This window comes from Dicentrarchus labrax, unplaced genomic scaffold, assembly GCF_905237075.1.
Source record: "Dicentrarchus labrax unplaced genomic scaffold, dlabrax2021, whole genome shotgun sequence".
Classification (NCBI taxonomy): domain Eukaryota; kingdom Metazoa; phylum Chordata; class Actinopteri; family Moronidae; genus Dicentrarchus; species Dicentrarchus labrax.
Window position 1 is genome coordinate 24,002,806 of NW_026136702.1, and position 19,851 is coordinate 24,022,656.

A 19,851-nucleotide genomic window follows, 5' to 3' on the forward strand; every position below is an offset into this window, starting at 1 on the left:
TAAATGCAAATAAGTTTGTTTTTCTTTTACCTGTGTCTACTCCTGCCTCCACAAAGAAGCTCGCTGTCAGAGAGCACCGGGTGAATGTGTTTTTTATGATGCCACAGCAGTAGCCTCTCTCCAGAAAGTTTGTTCTTTAGATTTGGATGCTGAACTGTTTCCATCTGTCAACTCAATACGTTATCACCACTGCCAAACAAAACTCAAAATTAACGTATGCAATTTATTCATTTTGAATATAAAACTTCTATAGAATGAAGACCCTTGAAGAAATGTATGTATTTATACAACAGTATTTACCTTTGATTCAAACAGATTGCAGGTAGTGTTTGGCAGTAAGGCATTACTAGTAATAATATTACAGTAATATAATTACTTTCCCTAGTACCTAGTAGTGTAACTAATTCATAATAATATTACAAAACTTGATAAAAATAGTTGAAAGTCTGAATTTTGGGTAGAAGTTGCAGAATTACCAATTTTGTGGCAAGTAGCAGAAAAGTAATATAATAGTAGAGCAACTAATTAATAATGTGCTTCTCCATGCTCCCCTTGGCTGCACTGTCAGAAACTTCTGAGAGTTAACGTAAATATGACGTTACATCCCGCCTCCCACCGTCATCACGTTGATGACGTGCTGAGAGCGGGATTGCAAGCTCAATGTACACGTCCCAAACACATAAGATCACAACAATAGCATGTCTTCATAAACCACCCTTGTTCGTCTTCATACAATATGTTGGGAAGTTGCAGTAAATTTCAATACAATATGTTCTATATCCCTTTGTGTTGTGTCTCTCCTTTGTCTGTTAAGATAACTGAACATTTTGTGAGTCTCGAGGCAATGTCAGCCTTTATATCTCATTTGTAAATGCTTAATAAGCCATAGATAGTGCTCACTTTAGATGAGCTCGTGCAAAATACTTAATTAACGAGTAGTAAGTGCTTTGTAACTGTGAATTCCTGCATTAATAACTGTTTATAGGCCATCATTAGAAAATGAATATGTAGTGAGTTTTTATTGAACATCTGCTAACACAGTCACTAATCATTAATACATGTCTGAATAGTGGATGTGCAAGTGCATGCAGAAATGTATAGTACAATGAAGAGTAAAACATTTATAACTGTGATTATAAACCACATAGTAATGACTATTTACAGCAGAATCAGACTTTATAAATGATGAATTCAGTATTTACTAATCCATAACTAATGTGCTTATCAATGATGAATAAAACATTTTTAACTGTTTATAAACTACATACTAATGTGTATTCATGCGTTATAAATGATGATTTCATTATTTGTTCATGCTTAACTAATGCTTAATAGTGTGTACTCATTATAAAGTGTTACCATAAATTCTATTCTTTTGCATCTTACAGGTGTTGTGGCTCCTTATGTTCCTACTTGCAACCTCAAGCAAATATTTACTGTAATTGTTTATCAGGTTTGCACAACCACTTACAGACCAGCTCTCCTTTGGTTTACTGGTCCCTCTGAGCTATCTTCTCTCAGCAGCTCTTAGGTTGAGATCAAAACTCAGAGGTGGCCAAATCAAAATTTGAATTATCCCAATGATCTGACTGCATTTTGGATACTTGTCTTGTTGCAGTAGTCGACATCTTTCAAGCCTCAGGTAACAGCTACAGATTCTTGTTCATTATTTTTTCGATTATCATCATTTTCTGTGATATTATTGTTAATTGTTAAAGCTCATTAATTAACACATTACGTCTTGTTTATGTCTTGTTTGTAAAATCCATTCAAAACTGTGTCTTTATGCTAAGCTTAGTTACCTGGCTGCTGGTTGTGGCATTATATTTAATGGACAGATGGGAGAATGTTATCCATATTCTTATCTAACTTTCTTACAGAAAGTAAAAAGCATAGTTCTCAAAATGCCAAACTAAATTCTTTAATTAATTATTGGCGTTGACATGCCCCCACAATAATTTCACAAACATGGAGAGCCCATGTGATGAAAAACAGATTCGGTAAGTCATTATAATGAGAAACCTTCTCAAAATAATCACAAACCTTCTCAATATTTTGACTTTGCATCATACTAACTCATTATTTTGAGATACTAAGCCATTATATAGTTCACATAAAGAGATCTTTCTTGAGGAAAGAAGACTATCAGTCATCTTATGGCATATCATTTTTTCTATCAAACTGTTTTACAGTTTTCACCAGCCTTCAGCTTCAGCATGGCTGTCAGTATCCCTGGAGTGATAGCAATGGTGGTCTTCTACCTGCTGGTTCTTGGAATCGGCATCTGGGCTTCTATCAAGTCCAAAAGGGTGGAGATCAAAAGCACAGCTGACAAAATGGATATGGCCCTGCTGGGAAATCGAAGCATAGGCAAGGTGGTGGGGATCTTCACAATGACAGGTGAAGTATTACATTGTGGATGCTGCAGTTGCTGCACAACAGGTAGTACAGGTGGCACTAAAACAAAGGTCACCTGACATATGGCTTTAACCTGCGTGCGGTCCCGACTGTTTTCAATGGGAAGTAGTTGAAGTCTACTTGAAAAGTCGCTATTATTTGTCACAAGATAATTTGTGTATCAATAACAGTATAACATTACTACTAAAGTATTTAAAGTTATAGGAAGTCCAGTTAAGGTACCTATCTTTCTTTATCACACTGCTTAGTGATGAACACCTCAAGTGAGCCTAAGTTGTCTGTAAGCCATAGTTTGGTGAGCGAGTGACTGAGTGAGTTTGGCTTGTTAAATGCAGTTCATATTAGGTGATAAGTGACGTGGGGTGGTGATGCAAAAGTATTGCAACGAGTAGAGTAACAAATTACTTTCTACAGGGACTAATTAAAGGACCAGTGTGTAGGATTTAGTATATACCCTAACCCTAACCCTTGACCCATCCAGCAATTAAGTTGCACCCCAACCCGCTAGTTTTTTTTTTTTTTTTTTTGGGGGGGGGGGTTATTGCCTTTAATTGATAGTGACAGCTGAGGACAGGAAGAGGAAGGGGGGGGCGGGGGGGGCAGAGAGGAGAGAGGACTGCAGCTCGGATTCAAAACCTGGGTTGCTGCAGCAAGGACTCAGCCTTGGTACATGGGGCGCCAGCTCTACCAGGAGAGCAATCCGAGGCGCACCACTAGTGTATGTTTTTGATGACCTGGGAATGAGAACGGATTGTGAAGTGTGTAGGAGATACAACAATGGCTACAAAACTTGTGAAAAGGCCCTCTCTACAGTCTGTATTTGGTTTGTCCATTCTGTGCTACTGCAAAAACATGGTGGTTCAACATTAAAGGCGAACCACATCGTCTGTAGACATAAAATTCTATGGTAACAAAAGCACAGCAATTCCTATATTCAGGTGATAACACACTAAAGAATTTGTAAAACAGTTATTTGCAACTTGTGCACGTAGCTTCATTGTGCAAGCAGAGAATAGCTTGTAGTAGAGAATAGCTTGTAAATATTTAAATAGTTGTTTGACCTTCTCTCTCACGCAATCTCTCAAGATCTCTGAATTAGGATGTTCCTATATCTGATATGTAAATAGTTGGTTTGTTTGCTCAAGTGACACACAGTTTTTACTATATTTACATTGCTGGAAAAAAAAAAGAGAGTTTTTAAGTCTGTGACAGAAAGTAGAATTTGGAGAAGTTGCGGGACACAAAAAAAATTAACCCTGGGAACATAATGCCACTAGATTAGACATGAACAACGCCTTCATCATAATTGTTGTTTGTTGATCTGAATTTATATTGGATTTCTTCACAAATAGACCTGATACACCTGACAGTTTCGGATTTAGTGGTCACACCTCCTCTCTAGACCTCAACACCAGAGCCCCTCAAGGCTGTGTCCTGAGCCCCCTCCTGTTCACACTGTACAGCCATGACTACATCCCCGACATGGAGACAGCTTTGTTGTGAAGTCTGCAGATGTCACCACCACCATCAGCTAGATTTCAAACAACGACAAGCCTTCATATGGGGAGGAAATCAACGATCTTGCAGAGTGGTGCACAGAAAACAACCTACTGCTCAACGTCAGCAAAACCAAAGAGCTGATTGCTGATTTTGGAAAAAGAGGCAAAGACATACACCCATTTCCATCAGTGGAGCTGAGGTGGAGCAGGTGAACTGTTTTAGGTTCCTGAGAATTAACGTTACGTTAAAATGATGTTTTCTTTTGTCTCACTTTAAAGGCAAATGTCCATATTTGAAGAAAGTTGATGGCAAAAAAAAAGTCTACAGCAATTTAAAACAGAGAGGTGCACTCTCTCTCTCTCTCTCTCACCCCAACTGGTCGAGGCAGACGACCACCCACCTAGAGCCGAAGGATCTGTCCTAGGTTTCTGCCTCTTAAAAGGCCGTTTTTCCTTGCCCTTGTCGCCAAGTGCTTGCTCATGGTGGTACTGTTGGGTCTCTGTAAATAATGTTATAAGGAGTTCGGTCTAGACCTGCTCTATTTGAAAAGTGTCCTGAGATAACTTCTGTTATGAATTGGCGCTATACAAATAAAATTTAATTGAATTAATATTTGAGCAGCTTTGATTAAAAAACTAAACTAACATGTGCAACTTAAATATAAATAGTTGTGCAAAAGGTTTGTGCTTCATAGGTTGAATTAAAACCAGTCTTAGTCAGCGGGAGGTACTATGTGCTTTGGCGTTGTGGAGTCTGATGGCCGGTGGTATATACGATCCTCCAAACCACTTTGAGGCTCAGAGCTGGGTCAGTCTGTGGCTGAAAGTGCTCCTGAGCTGCCTGAGCTCAGTGTAGAGCAGAGATACTCATTGCGCGGCTCGTCAAGCTTTAATTGGTGGCTCGCATGGTAACTTATAACAATATGGTAACACAGCCAATACATTTTTTCAAATGTGCTTCATAAATATACAGTGTTCTGTATACATCTGAATTATACTTCTCCTTTCACCTTAATTAATGGTGTTTCCTAAATGGGGCACTGTCAAACCTGGCAACACAGCCCGCTTATAGAATTGTATACACTTGACTGCAGTACACGCTTGCAGCCAGGTTATGTTAGCTCTGCTAGCCAGTGTGAGATGCAGGCACAAAATGGATTGATTTTCCTTTTTGAAAAAAAGGGCAAAAACCAGCACAAAAACCAGACGGACAGACACACAGCGTTGTAATGAATAGTGAGGAAAAAGAGTCTGAGGAAGCAGCAAACGAAAATCAACATGAAGACGCCGGAGAGGGGACGAGCAGGCAAACGTCAGGTGTTCCCAGTAAAAAAACGAAAGGTACGAGGCATACAAGATGAGCACAGGACATTTCAAGAGAAGTGGATAGACGAATTCTTTTTTGTTCTTCATGGCACGAACCCTCTGTGCTTAATATGCAAAAAAAAATACGCCCGTTTCAAACGAACTTGGAGTTAAGCCAGCCGTCTCTCTTTTTGGCTTGGTCGAGCCAGCCGCTCCTACATTTTACTTACGCCCATATTGCGACCTTTACTGCACAGAGAAGACCAGCTTCCGGTTTTCAAATTAAAATGAGTATTAAAAGGCAATTTTGACTGGTTGCGTTTTTTATATTGACTTATTAGTGTAAATTATGAAGACCATTGAAAGCTAATAGAAAGAGGTGTGTCTTAATCAGCCTGTTTAGTCATGTGATCCACCACTGATTTGGAGTCATTAGGTCACATGACCTGGGAGCTATTGAGGAAGAAATGCTGTATTATTCATAAAAATATTAACATCAATTATGAGGACCATTAAAAGCTAATAGAAAGAGGTGTGTCTTTTCCACCTGGTGTTATTTGAGGGAAATCATAAATTTAAACAGAAAAATAACATTACTGAAAAGATTGGAGTTCATTCTTTTTCAGGTAGCCTATATTAAATGCCAGTAGGTGGCACTTATGCACCTGAACTTTATCGTTATCAGTCACACTTGATGTCTTCAAAATTAACAAGAAAGACTATGTTAAGTGGCTGAAGGTCATCTGGAGGGAGGAAAGACGAGGATTGCGGACAGAGGTGCTTCTTGAAGGTGGGCTACTATTAAAAGACAACTAAGATTTTACTAGAATGTTTGAAATGCTAGCTCCTTTTTTGTAAGACAAGTCCAAGTACAACTGTTAAATTAATTCTGACCATTAATTACTGTAAATATTTCCTGATCATCCTTCTTAATTCTAAATTAATTAAATGTTCATCATAACCAGAAATGATCTATTATTGCTAACGTGCTAACCAAGTTTTTTTCTCAATTTATTAATAATACAGTCGTAAGGCCTTCAGTGTACATTACAGTCAACTGTTGAATATTTCATCATTGTCAGTTTAACAAACTACAGAATTTCAGATTTATTTTTCTTATACTATTATTAGGATTCAAGAGGTATGTCCAACAATAAAATTAGAGTAATCCCTTTTGGAATATTTTTATGTTTAGGAGGAGATGTCAGTGAAAGAGAAAGGCTTAAGGAGACATCTGGAATAGATGGACAGGATGAAGCCAAAGGTAGAATCCCATCAGAGACCAATGCCAAGCAAAATAAAAAGAATGATGATGAGGAAGAAGAAATCAGCAAGTGAGGAAGGAACAGACAATAAAAAAGATAACAGCAAAACAAGTAACATACAGTCACATGAAGCAGACTCATCCAGCCCTCCTGCTGGAAGATTTTCAAGATATAGTCCAAAATCAAACAAAAAATGATGCAGACTCAGCTGAAGATGACCCATCCAGCCATGTGCTGTGGAAGATACAACAGATGCAATACTTGAAACAGGCTTGGACTCATCTAGCTATGTATTTAAAGTAAGCAGTGATGATTCCCACAATGACCCAGGCTCTGACTCGGCCAGCTCTGTGTCCTTGCTGGAAGACAACAAAGGCAAGACACTGTCATCACCAAATGACCCTCAAGCCTCCTCAGTGGATGAAAGCCAAGAGGTAAAATTTCAATGATTTGAATTTTTTTATCGAGAAGAAGGAAATATTGCAGTTTAAACTGGACATTTATTTGATTCTAAATGCATTAGGTTGAACTAACACAATGTACATTCATTTTATTGATATTCTGTTAAGATTTACATCTTTAAAATGTGGTGAATACTTTTTATTTACAAAAACAACTTTAGAGAGTACTGTCGATTCCTACATGAAGAAAAATGTATCACAGTATGTATTTTTTTTATATTAAAGTTGTATAAACAACAGTTGTGCAATTTATCAGTGAAGAATTTAAAATGTGTACATTTGTTTTTCCAGTTACATTCTCTGTGGAAAAGGAAGAACACGGAAGTTGCTGTGATCCCATCTGTCAACCAATGTGGTTCCAGTTTTCTGATACACCACTATGAGCTCTGTTCACTGAGACCTCACCAATGGCTGACAGGCGAGGTATTTGGTGGTTTAAACATTATCCAGAATACAATCAAATATCAAACTTATTTATTACAAAAATGTTCCAAAATATGAATACCTCTCCATACAATAAAATTTTACTTTTACATTGCTGTCAATTTATATGAGTTATTTTGTTTATTCAACTGTATTTCCTCTGTCTTCTGGTATTCAGGTTATGGAGGGCCTGTTCCATCTGTATGCCAACTAGCTCAACCTTGGAAAGACCATTTACATTCTCAATCATTACACAGCTGGTGTGATACTTTTTGGAAAAAGGGACCAAGTCAGACGGCACAACTTGCGAACAGTAATACATGTTTTCATTCCTTTAACCTATCCAGACCTAAAAAAGCCCTTTTTAAGCATGAAACAGCTGATTTGCATTTGCACAGTTTGATTATGTAGTGTGAGAGCATGAGGGTTTTTGTTTACGTAAAGTAATGATAAAAAAAATCCAATTTCAAGAAGATTGCTTTTGAGTAAAGCGTAAACTCTCCAAACTGTACTAAAAATGTCTCCATTACAGACTGACTTCAACAACTACGAAGCCATACTTTCCTTTGTAAATGTTGGTGGAGTACACTGGAAGTTACTGGTCAGTGATTGTTACTATACTGCTGATCTGAAATCCTTATGTGTTGTGTGTATATGTATGACGTTGTTTTGAAATAACATTAATCTGTTTTTTTAGTATGTATTTCCTGCCATTAGCACAGTGTATTTGTTGGATCCTATGGCTAATAAATCAGAGCAAGCAGAGTCAGAACAGGCAGCAACAAGAATACGGTATGTCAGCAATATCCTCTCATAACGGTCCAGCTTAATTTTTTTTTTTAATTGCCTGAAAAAAGCAGGATACATGCAATAATCAACAAATTCCTCTGAAATTTTGATGATGATGATGATGATGACTGGGGGACAGTCAAGTGGAGAGGAACAACCATGCACCATCCAATCCAACGTGATACCTGTAGTTGTGGGGTGATCGTCACCATGGTAATGACCGTGTGTGTGTGTGTGTGTGTGTGTGTGTGTGTGTGTGTGTGTGTGTGTGTGTGTGTGTGTGTGTGTGTGTGTGTGTGTTTGTGTTTTGTGTTTTATGTAAAATGCTATCTCTATATATATCTATCAGGGTCATGGGGGAAATCATTATAAGTGATACTATAGTGCTTATTTGAAAAATGTAAAAATAACTGGGTTAAGAAATTAAAATAATATTCGTAGATACACAGGATAAGGTCATCAGGATAGATCCTAATGGATGAATGACACAACATACCAGTCGCTCTAATATAGACAACTGGTCATCTACTGTAGAGTGACAGGACATGCCATAAGTAGAGTCAATAATTACCACAAGTTATAATGATAGGTAGGAAAAATGTTGGATTGTTCTTTCACTACATCCAAAATTACATTTTGTTAACTACCTGTCATGTCAGATCTTTTGTGTGACTTTCAATTCACTGTGTTATTCAATGCATAAAGTATCACTGTTAACAATCATCTACAGTACATAATATTACATAAAATAGATAGTACATTTAACATGAATTACAGTTATGACAGACAACACCTGTAGTGGAATATAAAAACTATAACAACTCAATAATGCCCCCAATAATAATAAATTCATACTTACAGTTCTGTATTTTCATTTGTGTAACTGTTATTGAAGTGAGGGAGTATTATTAACACAGCCCATGTCATAGATTTTATAAACCAATTCTCAATCATATATCCAATACATACCTTTGATGAACTTATATTTCCATTATGAAATCATAGATATTTCTTAGCAAACACCAATACAGTCAACTTGGTACTGAAACAGGAAACAAATCACCTAAAGGAAAGGTGTGGAATTATGTTTTCTGCTGTAATAAGGAATTTGAATACTGATAGTTCTATTGACTTGTTTGACTTGAAAACTCTTTTACCATGCCTGAGGTAATGGTTATTCATAATTATGTTGACATGCTACGTATAATTTGATTGCTATGAGTTAATGAGTACATGTGTGTATAATAAAATAGTTTTTTTCTTTCAGTGTTTGACATGGACAACTCCTGTACCATGTGCTCTGCCTCAAAGCCCCCAGGGTCAGGGCCTCCTGATACGCACTGGGTGAGTGTTTGGCACTATTTCTGGTACATTTATGATTTGGGGTTTATTGTATGTTAATATAGTAAAATGTTTGTTTTTAGAATAGTGTTTTTCAAAATTTTTCAGACAGAGGAATACTTCACCATAAGCAATGTTATGGGCCACCTTTCTGACCAACATCCATAAAAGATAATTGGCATAAATGGCAAAGAACATGGTAACTTTTGAGACTTGGTCAACAATACTAAGGACTGATATTTAACTGTTCCCTTTCATTGCGATAATTGGTGGTCATAAGAACTGTAGTCTGCAAGAAGTGTAATGCAGAGGACATACTTTTCTTAATACAAATCTGAACTGAAAATGATTATGGCAAAGGCATTTTTTGCCTATAACTAGAAATTATTCTCCATAGCACATTTTATACCTGACTGGAGATTTTGTCTTTGCTTATTTTATTTTACAGATACAGTGTGACAAATGTGACAGATGGTACCATGAGCAGTGTCTTCACATGGATGAAGAACAACTCCAAAAAGAAAGGGCAAGCAACTGGTAACTATAATCACTACCAACACCCTAACCTCAGGGGGATGGAGCACTGGCTTAGCAATGGCCAGAATAATATGGGCAACTGTTGCTGCGGTCCTAGGTTTTTCCCCTGCATGCAATGCTAGACAGACAGTCACCATGACTGGTGCTATGCCTTGCTGCTTCTGTACAGCTGCTGTAATGTGTGCTGCCTTCGATGCAACTCCATCAATGGTTTGTACTGTAAGGACTTCTATCACTTACACCTCCTTACATTTGAATGGTCCTCATAATTGATATTAATATTCTTTATGAATAATACAGCATTTTGCTCAATAGTGCCCAGGTCATGTGACCTTATGACTCCAAATCAGTGGTGGATCACATGACTACACAGGCTGATTAAGACACACCTCTTTCTATTAGCTTTTAATGGTCATCATAATTTATATTAATATTTTTATGAAAAATACAGCATTTTAACTCAATAGCTCCCAGGTCATGTGACCTAATGACTGCAAATCAGTGGTGGATCACATGACTACACAGGCTGATTAAGACACACCTCTTTTCAGTAGCTTTCAATGGTCTTCATAATTTACACTAATGAGTCAATATAAAAAACGCAATCAGTCAACATTGCCTTTTAATACTCATTCTGATTTGAAAACCGGAAGCTCGAGGAGCGGCTGGCTCGACCAAGCCAAAACGAGAGACGGCTGGCTTGACCGCAGTGCTTTTTGGCTTCAGCAGAAATACTGTTCACAGACTTTGACAACAAGGACGCGATCCTTAAACAAATAAAGGGATTACAGTTGTCTGATTCAGTCAGTGATTTAGTGTTGCACAGTGAAGTAAGATGGTTGTCCCGTGGAAAGGTGCTGGAGCGCTTCCTGAGCCTTCTTCCTGAAATCAACACTTTCTTGGACAGCAAGGGGAAACACCAGCCAGAGTTGAAAGACCCACACTGGATCATACAGCTGGCCCTCCTTACTGACATTACATGTCACCTGAACGCTCTCAACTTGCAGCTCCAAAGGAGAGACAAGCTTCCAAGTGAAATGCTAAAGGCAGTCAGAGCATTCCAAAACAAAATAACTGCTCTGTGGATACCTGACAGAGAACTCATCCACTTCCCAAAACTCAACAACAACAACCACAAGTGACCCATCTCTGCAGCAGCACCTCAGCTACAGAGGATTTGTTGAAGTTTTGGAGGAGCTAAAGGGTGAGTTTGAATCCAGATTCAGTGATGTGACTGAACATAAGGAGATTTTCAATTTTATTGAAAACCTCTTCCATGTGGATGTATCCTCTCTCACTCCAACCATCACACAGCTCTGCCCTGGTAATTGTGCCGCTCTGGAGAGTGAAATAATGGAGATGCAAACAAATGACATTCTCCAAGTTGAACTCAGAGCAGGTGCTGGCCACTTCTGGAGTTTAGTTTCTGAAGCAGACTTTCCCACTTTGAAACCATTTGCACAGAAAGTGATGTCTTGATGATTCTTCATGAGCACATACACCTGTGAGTCAACATTTCCAACCATGAACACTATCAAGAGGAAACAGAGAAACCGACTGACCCATTCTCATCTTGAATGCCTCACTGTGATTGCAACAACAAGTTACAAATACAACATGAAGAAAGTCAAGGACATGCATGCCAGCTTCCACTCACCCCAGTATTAAGGTAAATCTTCTTAATTGAAAATGTATTGGCTGTGTTGTTTCTTTTTTTGTTGGATGTCCAATTTATAGAAATGCACATTCGCAAAGGTGACTTGGTATGTTGTCGTAAAAGTGGCTCTTCCCTTGATTTTGCTCTGCCAGTGTGGCTCTTGTGAAAAAAAACAGTGAGGATCACTGGTGTAGAGGGAGTTCAGTGTATATCTTTCAGCTTCCCTTTCATCCTCTTCTCAGTCACAGCCTCCACACTGTCCAGCTCCATCCCCCACCACCGAGCTGGTCTTCCTCACCAGCTTGCTCAGCTTGTTGGCACTATAAGTCCCAATGCCTCCTCCCCAGCTACAGCAAAGAAGATGACACTGGCCACTACAGACTGGTAGAACAACAGTAGTAGTAGATGTTACGTTTAGTGACATTCGCTGACTTCCTTTCCCCGCTCTGATGTATCCCAGCAGTTAAAGCAACTAGAGGCAAGCAGAACGCCTAACAATTTATTTAGAAATGTTAGAAAATATATATTTAAATAATATATAATATTTAATAATGAAAAAGAACCATAAGAGTCAAGTCAGAAAAAAAATCGCACCAGCACCCATGCAGGGTTTACTGGCTGAAGCTGGGTCAACTCAACACTCTACAGAAATGGGGAGAATACAGTAAAGCGTCTTAATCATTTTTGCTCTTGTCTAAACCATATTTGTTTTTCCTGTGAACTCATTGTTTTGTTTGTATGTGCCTGTCCATCCTGTAGCCACGTGGGTCGGAGGATTCTTTATCATGGGCTTATCTGAGATGATATACATGCCCTCTCTGGGACTAACGATGGCGGTAGTCATGCTATCAGCTGACTCCTTTTCCCTCATCTTGGGTAAGTATTAGGCTGTTATATTATTATGGAGATGTTTGATGTGTTTATTACAGCGAAAACATTTAAAGACATTAAAATTGCTGCCATTGGTGTTTCATTTGTATGAGCTGGCGCTTATTAAACCTGTTAATACAGTCATTATGGGGTGTTACCATTTATTCATCATTTAATTATCATTTTAGAGCAATTTTGTTTTCTAATGAAAAAGTCTTTGAGCCATTGTGCATCATGTGATTCTCAGCCTTAGTACATGGGGCACACACTCTACCACGCAAGCAACCAGGGCGCTGCAGTCAGAATTTGTTTTAACATGGTCAATTATCACTTTTTGTATTTTGAATTTTTAAACCATGAAGGTTTTCGGTTTGTAAAACTTTGCCAGTGCCTAGAAAGACACTAGAGGAACACAAGGCATGTGTGCAATGGACTGTACAGAACAGAAACAAACCAAGAGAAGAGAATACTTTTTTGAGGAATGGCCAGCTAGCACTGCAACTTCTATAAGTAATGTATGTAATTAGGAACAATACTGAAGGAAACTTACCAAAGCCCTCTGCTGTCTGTTACACTTTGTCTAGCACTAAATAGCGGTTCCCTGAGAGTATCCTTCAATGCTTCCCTCGACTTGAGACTTAAAACCAGAACGTAAATGCAAGGCTTGTGTGCAGATTTTATCATTTAGATGGTATATCCAGATACACGGTGCATGTTAAAAGTCCGGTGTTTGGTTTGACCGTTCTGGGCTACTGTAGGAACATTAGCCTTCGGACTGTGTACGGAGTGCAACAAGTGTGAGCAACAGGATGCTGACTGCAGTTTACTGACCACTGGTGTCACTATTAACAATGGTTTTCTGAAGGTTACATATAGACATTTAAAGGTACAGTTTGCGGGATTTAGTGGAATCTAGTGGTATAGTTTACAACAGCCTCGTCTCACCCTCCCATTCCAAGCCCGTATAGGAGAAACTATGGTGCCTGCAAAACTTCTGGGCAGTTCAACGTGAAAAAGAAAACATGATTCCTATATACACTAAAAAACATACGTATGAATACTATATTCTATTTTTTTGACACACTGGACCTTTAATACCAGGTAGAAATTGGGAAATATTGACAGTGTTTTTCTCTCTTTCTCTTCAATGTATATGTAGCTTGCCAACAGCAAATCTGTCTGTTTTTGTTATCAAGGTGGCCTCGTGTTTGCCAAGCCAATGAGAGACAGCAAATATGTGACCTTGTTGGACCCTTTCCAGATCAAGTATGGAAAAGCTATGACAGTCATTCAGTCGCTGGCTTTACTCCTAGCCGATGTTATGTTCTTGGCTGCAACACTTATTAGTTTAGGTACGGTATGTAAGCACATTACAGCTACTCTCTGGGTTCTATTTCCATGAAATGATACTAATTAAGGTTCCGTTCTGGAGGGTTGCATTGGGATTGGGATCCTGCAGGTCCAACCCAATACAAATCTTGCGGGAGCAGGGTGTTTTGACGTTGCTGCAGGAAGATTAAAAGTTTGGCGTTTGGAGGCATTTCTCAGTTTTTACTGACAGTAACACTGACAGTAAAATTACATCTTTTCACCTGCAGGAAAGGAGAAGACAAAAAATTGCTATTGTGTGAGAGCGGGTGGGAGTGAACACAAACAAAGTGGGAGGGGGTGGTAATGATCAGAAATTCACCAGGAGCGGGATTAAGAAAACTTTCCCTTGCAAGGTTCTATCCCATTCCATTTAGGTCAAACATAGTCAGGGTACTGCTATTGTGCATGTATGGAACCTTAATTACCGTCATTGGTAAAACCTGTGTTTACTCTACTATTTCATGTCAAAATGGCTGCTGTGAAAACAGTCTATTGCGGGGAAAGGGATTAGACGTGTAGTGGTTTTGATAAAGGCTCCAGGGAATGAATGTAAGTCAGTCCTATATCTCCTTAAGTGACAACAAAATGTGTGCATGTGTCCAATACAGGCGCCACCATGCATGTGATTTTGGATTTGTCCTACCCTGTAAGCATCTGGATCTCATCTGCAGTGGTCATTGTGTACACACTAATGGGCGGTCTCTACTCTGTGGCCTACACAGACATAGTGCAGGTCATCCTCATATTTTTAACCATGGTGAGGATGCTATTAATTCATGTTTTCATTCTCTTAGCAACCTATGGGACAACCTTTTTCATTGCTGTAGAATCATTTATAATACCTAGTTTATGGTGTTCTTATTTTATTTTATTTGGTTGATTCATAGTGCTCTCTAAGGTTAGTAAATGTTAAATATGCCAAGAAAACAACACCTACACAAAGTACACCCTTAAAATTAGAGTTGATTGATACAATAAGAAAAACACAAGCTTCACAAAGATCTATTGCAGGCCTTCTGTGCTGCATTGCTGTCATGTGTTCCTTGTCTTTGCAGTGGATCTGTGTCCCCTTTGTCTTGACGAACCCCTACTCCCTGGATATTACCCAGACAGCCCTGAACAACACTTTTCAGGCTCCCTGGATCAATAGACTGGAGAGGAAGTTTGTCTGGACATACATCGATAATTTCTTTTTTCTGGTAAGTTTACAAACTAACTGTTTGCTCCAGTCTAAATAGATCAACCTCCAAAGTTATGATAATGTTGCAGCTGATTACATACACTGAATGGCAATATTATTGGAGATTGTGTGTGTAACGCAGAAATTCCATCTGCATCAAAATGGCTCTGTGATCCGCGTGTCTTCAAATCCCACCAAGATCGTTTCAGAAGCAGAGAGTCTTCAGAAAGTCATGACTGACCAACATTGTTGTAATTTGTCCTTAGAAAAGATACAAAGCGGTGTGTTTCTTCACTTCCAAGATGAACTTCTCATAATCCATGGTGTCAAATCTCTTCTTACCTGCCTCTGACTGACTTCTGGTCTGGTGCCACAATGATGTAGTGTGAAATCTAATCCAGAGTATTCACAGGGTATTTTATTTTGAAAATTGCTGCTCTGTGTAGCTTGACGCAGATAGGTTGTGGCTTCTGTCAAAAAAAGACCAGCAACATATTCTTGGCATTCTACTGAGTCTGCCATGTTGAACTGCCAGGTTTTTACAGAAGCCCATAATGGACAAACCAAACACTGGCTTTTTGCGTTGTTCATGGCCACTGTAATTTCTCCTACGCGTTTGGAAGGCTGAGCTGTATTCAGTTAGATGCATCCTGAAACTTCACCGCTAGATGCCACCAAATCCCTCATACTGCTTTTTTAATGCATTGAAATGTGAAAATATCAAAATGTGATGTGTGATTGAGTAACTCAACTTTTACAGATTCAATAGGAAAAGAAAATGAATTTTTTTTTTTTTTTCAAGGCACTGGGAAATCTGGGATATCAAACCTTCCACCAGAGGACCTTGTCTGCTGCTTCCTCATCTGCAGCCAGGATCACATGCTATGTTGCTTCTTTCACCATCTGGATATTTGGAATACCTCCTATACTGATTGGAGCAGTGGCTGTATCTACAGGTATTAAGAGCTTCGAAAGAAATACAGTGATATCTATTGAAAACAACCTAATATTATATTATATATATTGTTTGTGAGTCAGTGACACTATGCATTAAATCAGATGCCCAGAAATTACTTAAATCTGGGCTAGGCGGGGTGTCACTGGGCAAAAACGCCATAATTAAAATGGTCTGAGAGACAAACTGGCCAATTTCAGGTCATTTGCAAATGTAAATCCATCAGATGCTGAAAGCCTGATTTAATGGTGGAAAATCCTGCAACTTCCTTAACACGTGTAACATTTCCTCATTAAAATGTCCGTAAACTCTAGCTCTATGTTCTATATGTAGTTGAGTAGTGTACTTCCATTAGAGAAATCTGTCATTTTATTCAGGTAACGCTGTGTTTTACCAGTCGCCTGTCAATGGCGTCACATCCTCTTTGTTCATGCGTCAGCGTTGTGGTTGTCTGCCAGAAACTGTCATACATTGACTTTTTATCCAGTCTGAACATTTTACTTTTACTTTTTTAGATTTAGGTCGTTAAATATATATTTTCACAGCATGAAGGATTTTTGTCACGTAATCAGAGAAACCAGCTGAACTAACGTTAGCAGCGGCTCAGCTCACAGCCCCACCGAGAAACGCTTTATGCTTTATTCAGTGTTTTTAATCAGAGGGCTTTGTTTGTTTTGGAGAGGAGGAGACCTCTGTGGATAACTGGGCTCCGGGTAGAAACCTCCTGAACCATGAACACTGATGGAAGGTTTTATTCAGCTGTTAGGGGGCAGTGCTAAATACCTTTATTTGTTAACAAGAAAGATAGTTCTGTAGTGAAATTGCTGCCTGTGTGGACAGTTGAGCGAGGTACAGTAGCTGTCATGCACAGGTTGAGGTAGGCAGTGCGTCCCGGACTTTGGTCTAACTATCTTCCATTTTTCTTATCCTGTCTCTCTACCTACCAGACTGGAACCTCACTTCTTATGGTTCTCCGTCTCCATTGGAACGTGGGGAGGGAGCTATGGCCCTGCCTATCGCCATCCACCACCTCACCCCAAGCATTGTCTCTATCATTGGTACTGGAGCCATGGCTGCTGCTGTTATGTCATCAGCTGACTCTGGTTTACTCTCTATAGCCTCCATTTTCACTTCTAACATCTACAAGCCTATCCTGAGGCCTCAGGTGAGAAAAAAAGGATTTCTTAAAGTACTATCACAAAACGGGAGACAAACCTTTTCCAATGTTTAGAAAAACTGGAATTGGTAAGGACTGCCAGAGAGTGTAAATGATTAAGAAGAATGGGCATTAGGATGATACAAACTCATGATACTGGGTTCATAGTATGATTTTCTTGCAACAAGATCTACCCATGTATTTTCTTTACACCTTGATACAGCTACTGATGAGAGTGACGTAGGATCAAAATAGAATTTTCATTCCACCAATTTTTATCTTTGCAATTCAACTGTATTGCAATATATCTTTGGGCATGGTAGTAAAAAAAGTAGTATGAAAAGAAGAAGAATACAATGAGAATGGAGAAAATTAAACCTTAGCTTCACTGAAACTTATTTTTTCTTCCTATTTTATTTTTATTTAGGCATCACAGAGAGAAATCCAGTGGGTGATCCGTGCTACTGTGGTTGTGGGGGGCTTGCTTGGTACATCCCTCACCAGCCTGAAAAACAGTATCATAGCACTGGTGTTCCTCGGCTGTGAAATCTCCTACATCTTAATCTTCCCTCATTTCGTCTGCGTCCTCTTCTTCAACATCTCCAATGGCTACGGGGCTTTTCTGGGCTGGCTGACGGGGTTGGTGTTAAGACTGCTGAGTGGAGAGCCATCATTAGGGTTAGCACCAGTCATACACTTCCCAGGATGCACTCTTGAGGATGGTGTTTATGTCCAGTACTCTCCGATTAAGACCATCGCCATGCTTTCTGCCTTTGCTGCCAACTTGTCGTTCTCCTACCTGGCCGTTATGCTCTTCAACAAAGGCAAGATTCCTGAGAAGTGGGATGTGTTCAAAGTGAAAGCCCAGCACTCACCAGAACCACTGACACCAACAGATGGTTCACAAGGAGATGAGACTGTGACCTTTTTAAAAATGACCAAACAAGACGCCTCAGATCCAGCGAGGGGGTGAACAATGTAAAACAGTATACGTTTAAATGTTTGACTCATGACTGTATTTTACAGACTCATGACCAATGCAAGAGGGAACATGTTCAGCCTTTATTTTGTAACAGGTGTATGGGGATTTAAATTAGATTATGGTATGCTTTTTCTTTGCTCTTGCTGATTACGAACAGGGTAGAGTCACTAAAAATTTATGAACCAGTGTGCAACAACAAAAAATGTCTTACTGGCTTCAGACTTTTTGACTGCACTATGTTTTGTATCACTGTGTACCAGCACTTCATATGAGCTACAGCACATTGGTGTTTGCATTGAGTGATAGATAAAACCTGCAGTGTTGTGTTTTATGGCTGTGTTACTGCATCAAATGGAATTGTTCTGGATGTTTTGTGCATGTTTCCCCTAAATTTGTCCAGACATACAGTAACTTGCTGGGCATCGGGAAACTTTTTAATGAACTGTGAGGGTTCCTTTCAGAAAATGAAAAGAAGTTTTACTGCTATTGCATAATGTACGTAAAGTTTATTATGTACTAAATTGATTCATTAAGTACAGTGTGTGCTGGGATGTTACGCTTTCCTCATTAAAATGACATTAAAATAAATATACATTGTCTAATATTCGTGTAATGAATGGAACTTACCTACTGCAACTTGAAAGCTGCAGTAGGTAATTTTCAACAATCAACTATCTTCAAGCCACCAGCCCAAAGCGTCTTTCTATCTTTCTCTGCTCTGATTGGTTGTTTTCATTCAGGCCCGGTGGATTCTTGCAAATGTCATTAGGAGCACTAGGAGGAGCCAGAGGAACCTGATTATTTCACAGATTATCTGTCTCATGTTCTACTGTCAGGATATAGTGAAAGTTTCAGCAAATACAACAAAAAGTTATTTTCATTTCATTTAAAAGTTACCTACTGCAGCTTTAATGTATATCCAAGCACTTCAAACAATGAGGCAAAATTATTTCTAGATTAAAGGCAGGTCTCAACTCTCAATCAATGTATCCCCACATAAAATTCTAGTCCCACTGGCCAGGTTTTCACTTATATAATAGGCAAGTCAAATGGTAGCGCTCTGGAGCCATGTTACTGGGGTTGAGCGAGTACTCGGCTGAAACGAGTATCCGATGCAGATAAGTAGTAGTAGTAAAAAAGTTCCGTAAACGTTTCTTCACTTCACTTCTTGTACTTCTGATCAACTCATATCAATTAACAAGTTCAGACTCCAAAATGAATACAGATAATTTAGCTGGCTGAATAGATACAGATAATAGTGTACTCACTCATCCATATCCACTATATCAACATTACTTTACAATTTACCTGCATTCCTGAGTGTGAGAAGGCCATGGTTCTTCTGACTGCAGAACCTCTCCAAGGCAGACGTTTGGTAGCGATATCAGGTGTTTCACATCACAGAGAACAAGCTTGTTGATTAGTACCTTTTCTAGCTTGTAGGAGGCCTTTGTTGCTATAAGGGGAAAGACAATTGCAAATAAAAGAGGGTGAGTGCGTAGCAACTGAGAGTATATTACAGGATTCTAATTAAATGACAATTGCTGTTGATCAGCCACTGGCTTTTGTCAGCGGAAGGCGGCAGGGTCACTTGTCCCCCACATTCTGGATGCGATTATGAGGAGATGTCCACTTTTCCACA

At 39.0% G+C, this 19,851-nt stretch overlaps 1 protein-coding gene across 5 annotated transcripts; it reads left to right on the top strand.

Annotated features, from left to right (window-relative positions):
• Nucleotides 1–1,506: 1,506 nt before the first annotated feature.
• On the top strand, nt 1,507–18,797 carry LOC127373534 (high-affinity choline transporter 1-like). Of its 5 annotated transcripts, none has more exons than XM_051418115.1 (11): nt 7,904–7,972; nt 8,232–8,373; nt 9,428–9,504; nt 9,950–10,038; nt 12,455–12,571; nt 13,762–13,917; nt 14,545–14,693; nt 14,992–15,135; nt 15,919–16,072; nt 17,019–17,236; nt 17,655–18,797. In XM_051418115.1, exons 2-11 carry the CDS (start codon nt 8,320–8,322, stop codon nt 18,198–18,200), a joined length of 1,704 nt encoding a protein of 567 aa, XP_051274075.1. In that variant the 5' UTR covers nt 7,904–7,972; nt 8,232–8,319; the 3' UTR covers nt 18,201–18,797. The 5 variants fall into 5 exon arrangements, with proteins under 5 accessions (XP_051274091.1, XP_051274109.1, XP_051274075.1 ...); XM_051418123.1 differs by having other exon boundaries at nt 7,915–7,972; nt 8,229–8,373; XM_051418131.1 differs by lacking the exons at nt 7,904–7,972; nt 8,232–8,373; nt 9,428–9,504; nt 9,950–10,038 and adding exons at nt 1,507–1,642; nt 2,193–2,400.
• Nucleotides 18,798–19,851: the final 1,054 nt, after the last annotated feature.

Coding starts and splice junctions, on each gene's coding strand:
- LOC127373534 (XM_051418115.1), top strand. CDS start 8,320: ATGCACCATCCAATCCAACGTGATACCTGTAGTTGTGGGGTGATCGTC. Junction 12,572..13,761: donor CTCCTTTTCCCTCATCTTGG/GTAAGTATTAGG, acceptor TTTGTTATCAAG/GTGGCCTCGTGTTTGCCAAG. Junction 13,918..14,544: donor TGCAACACTTATTAGTTTAG/GTACGGTATGTA, acceptor TGTCCAATACAG/GCGCCACCATGCATGTGATT.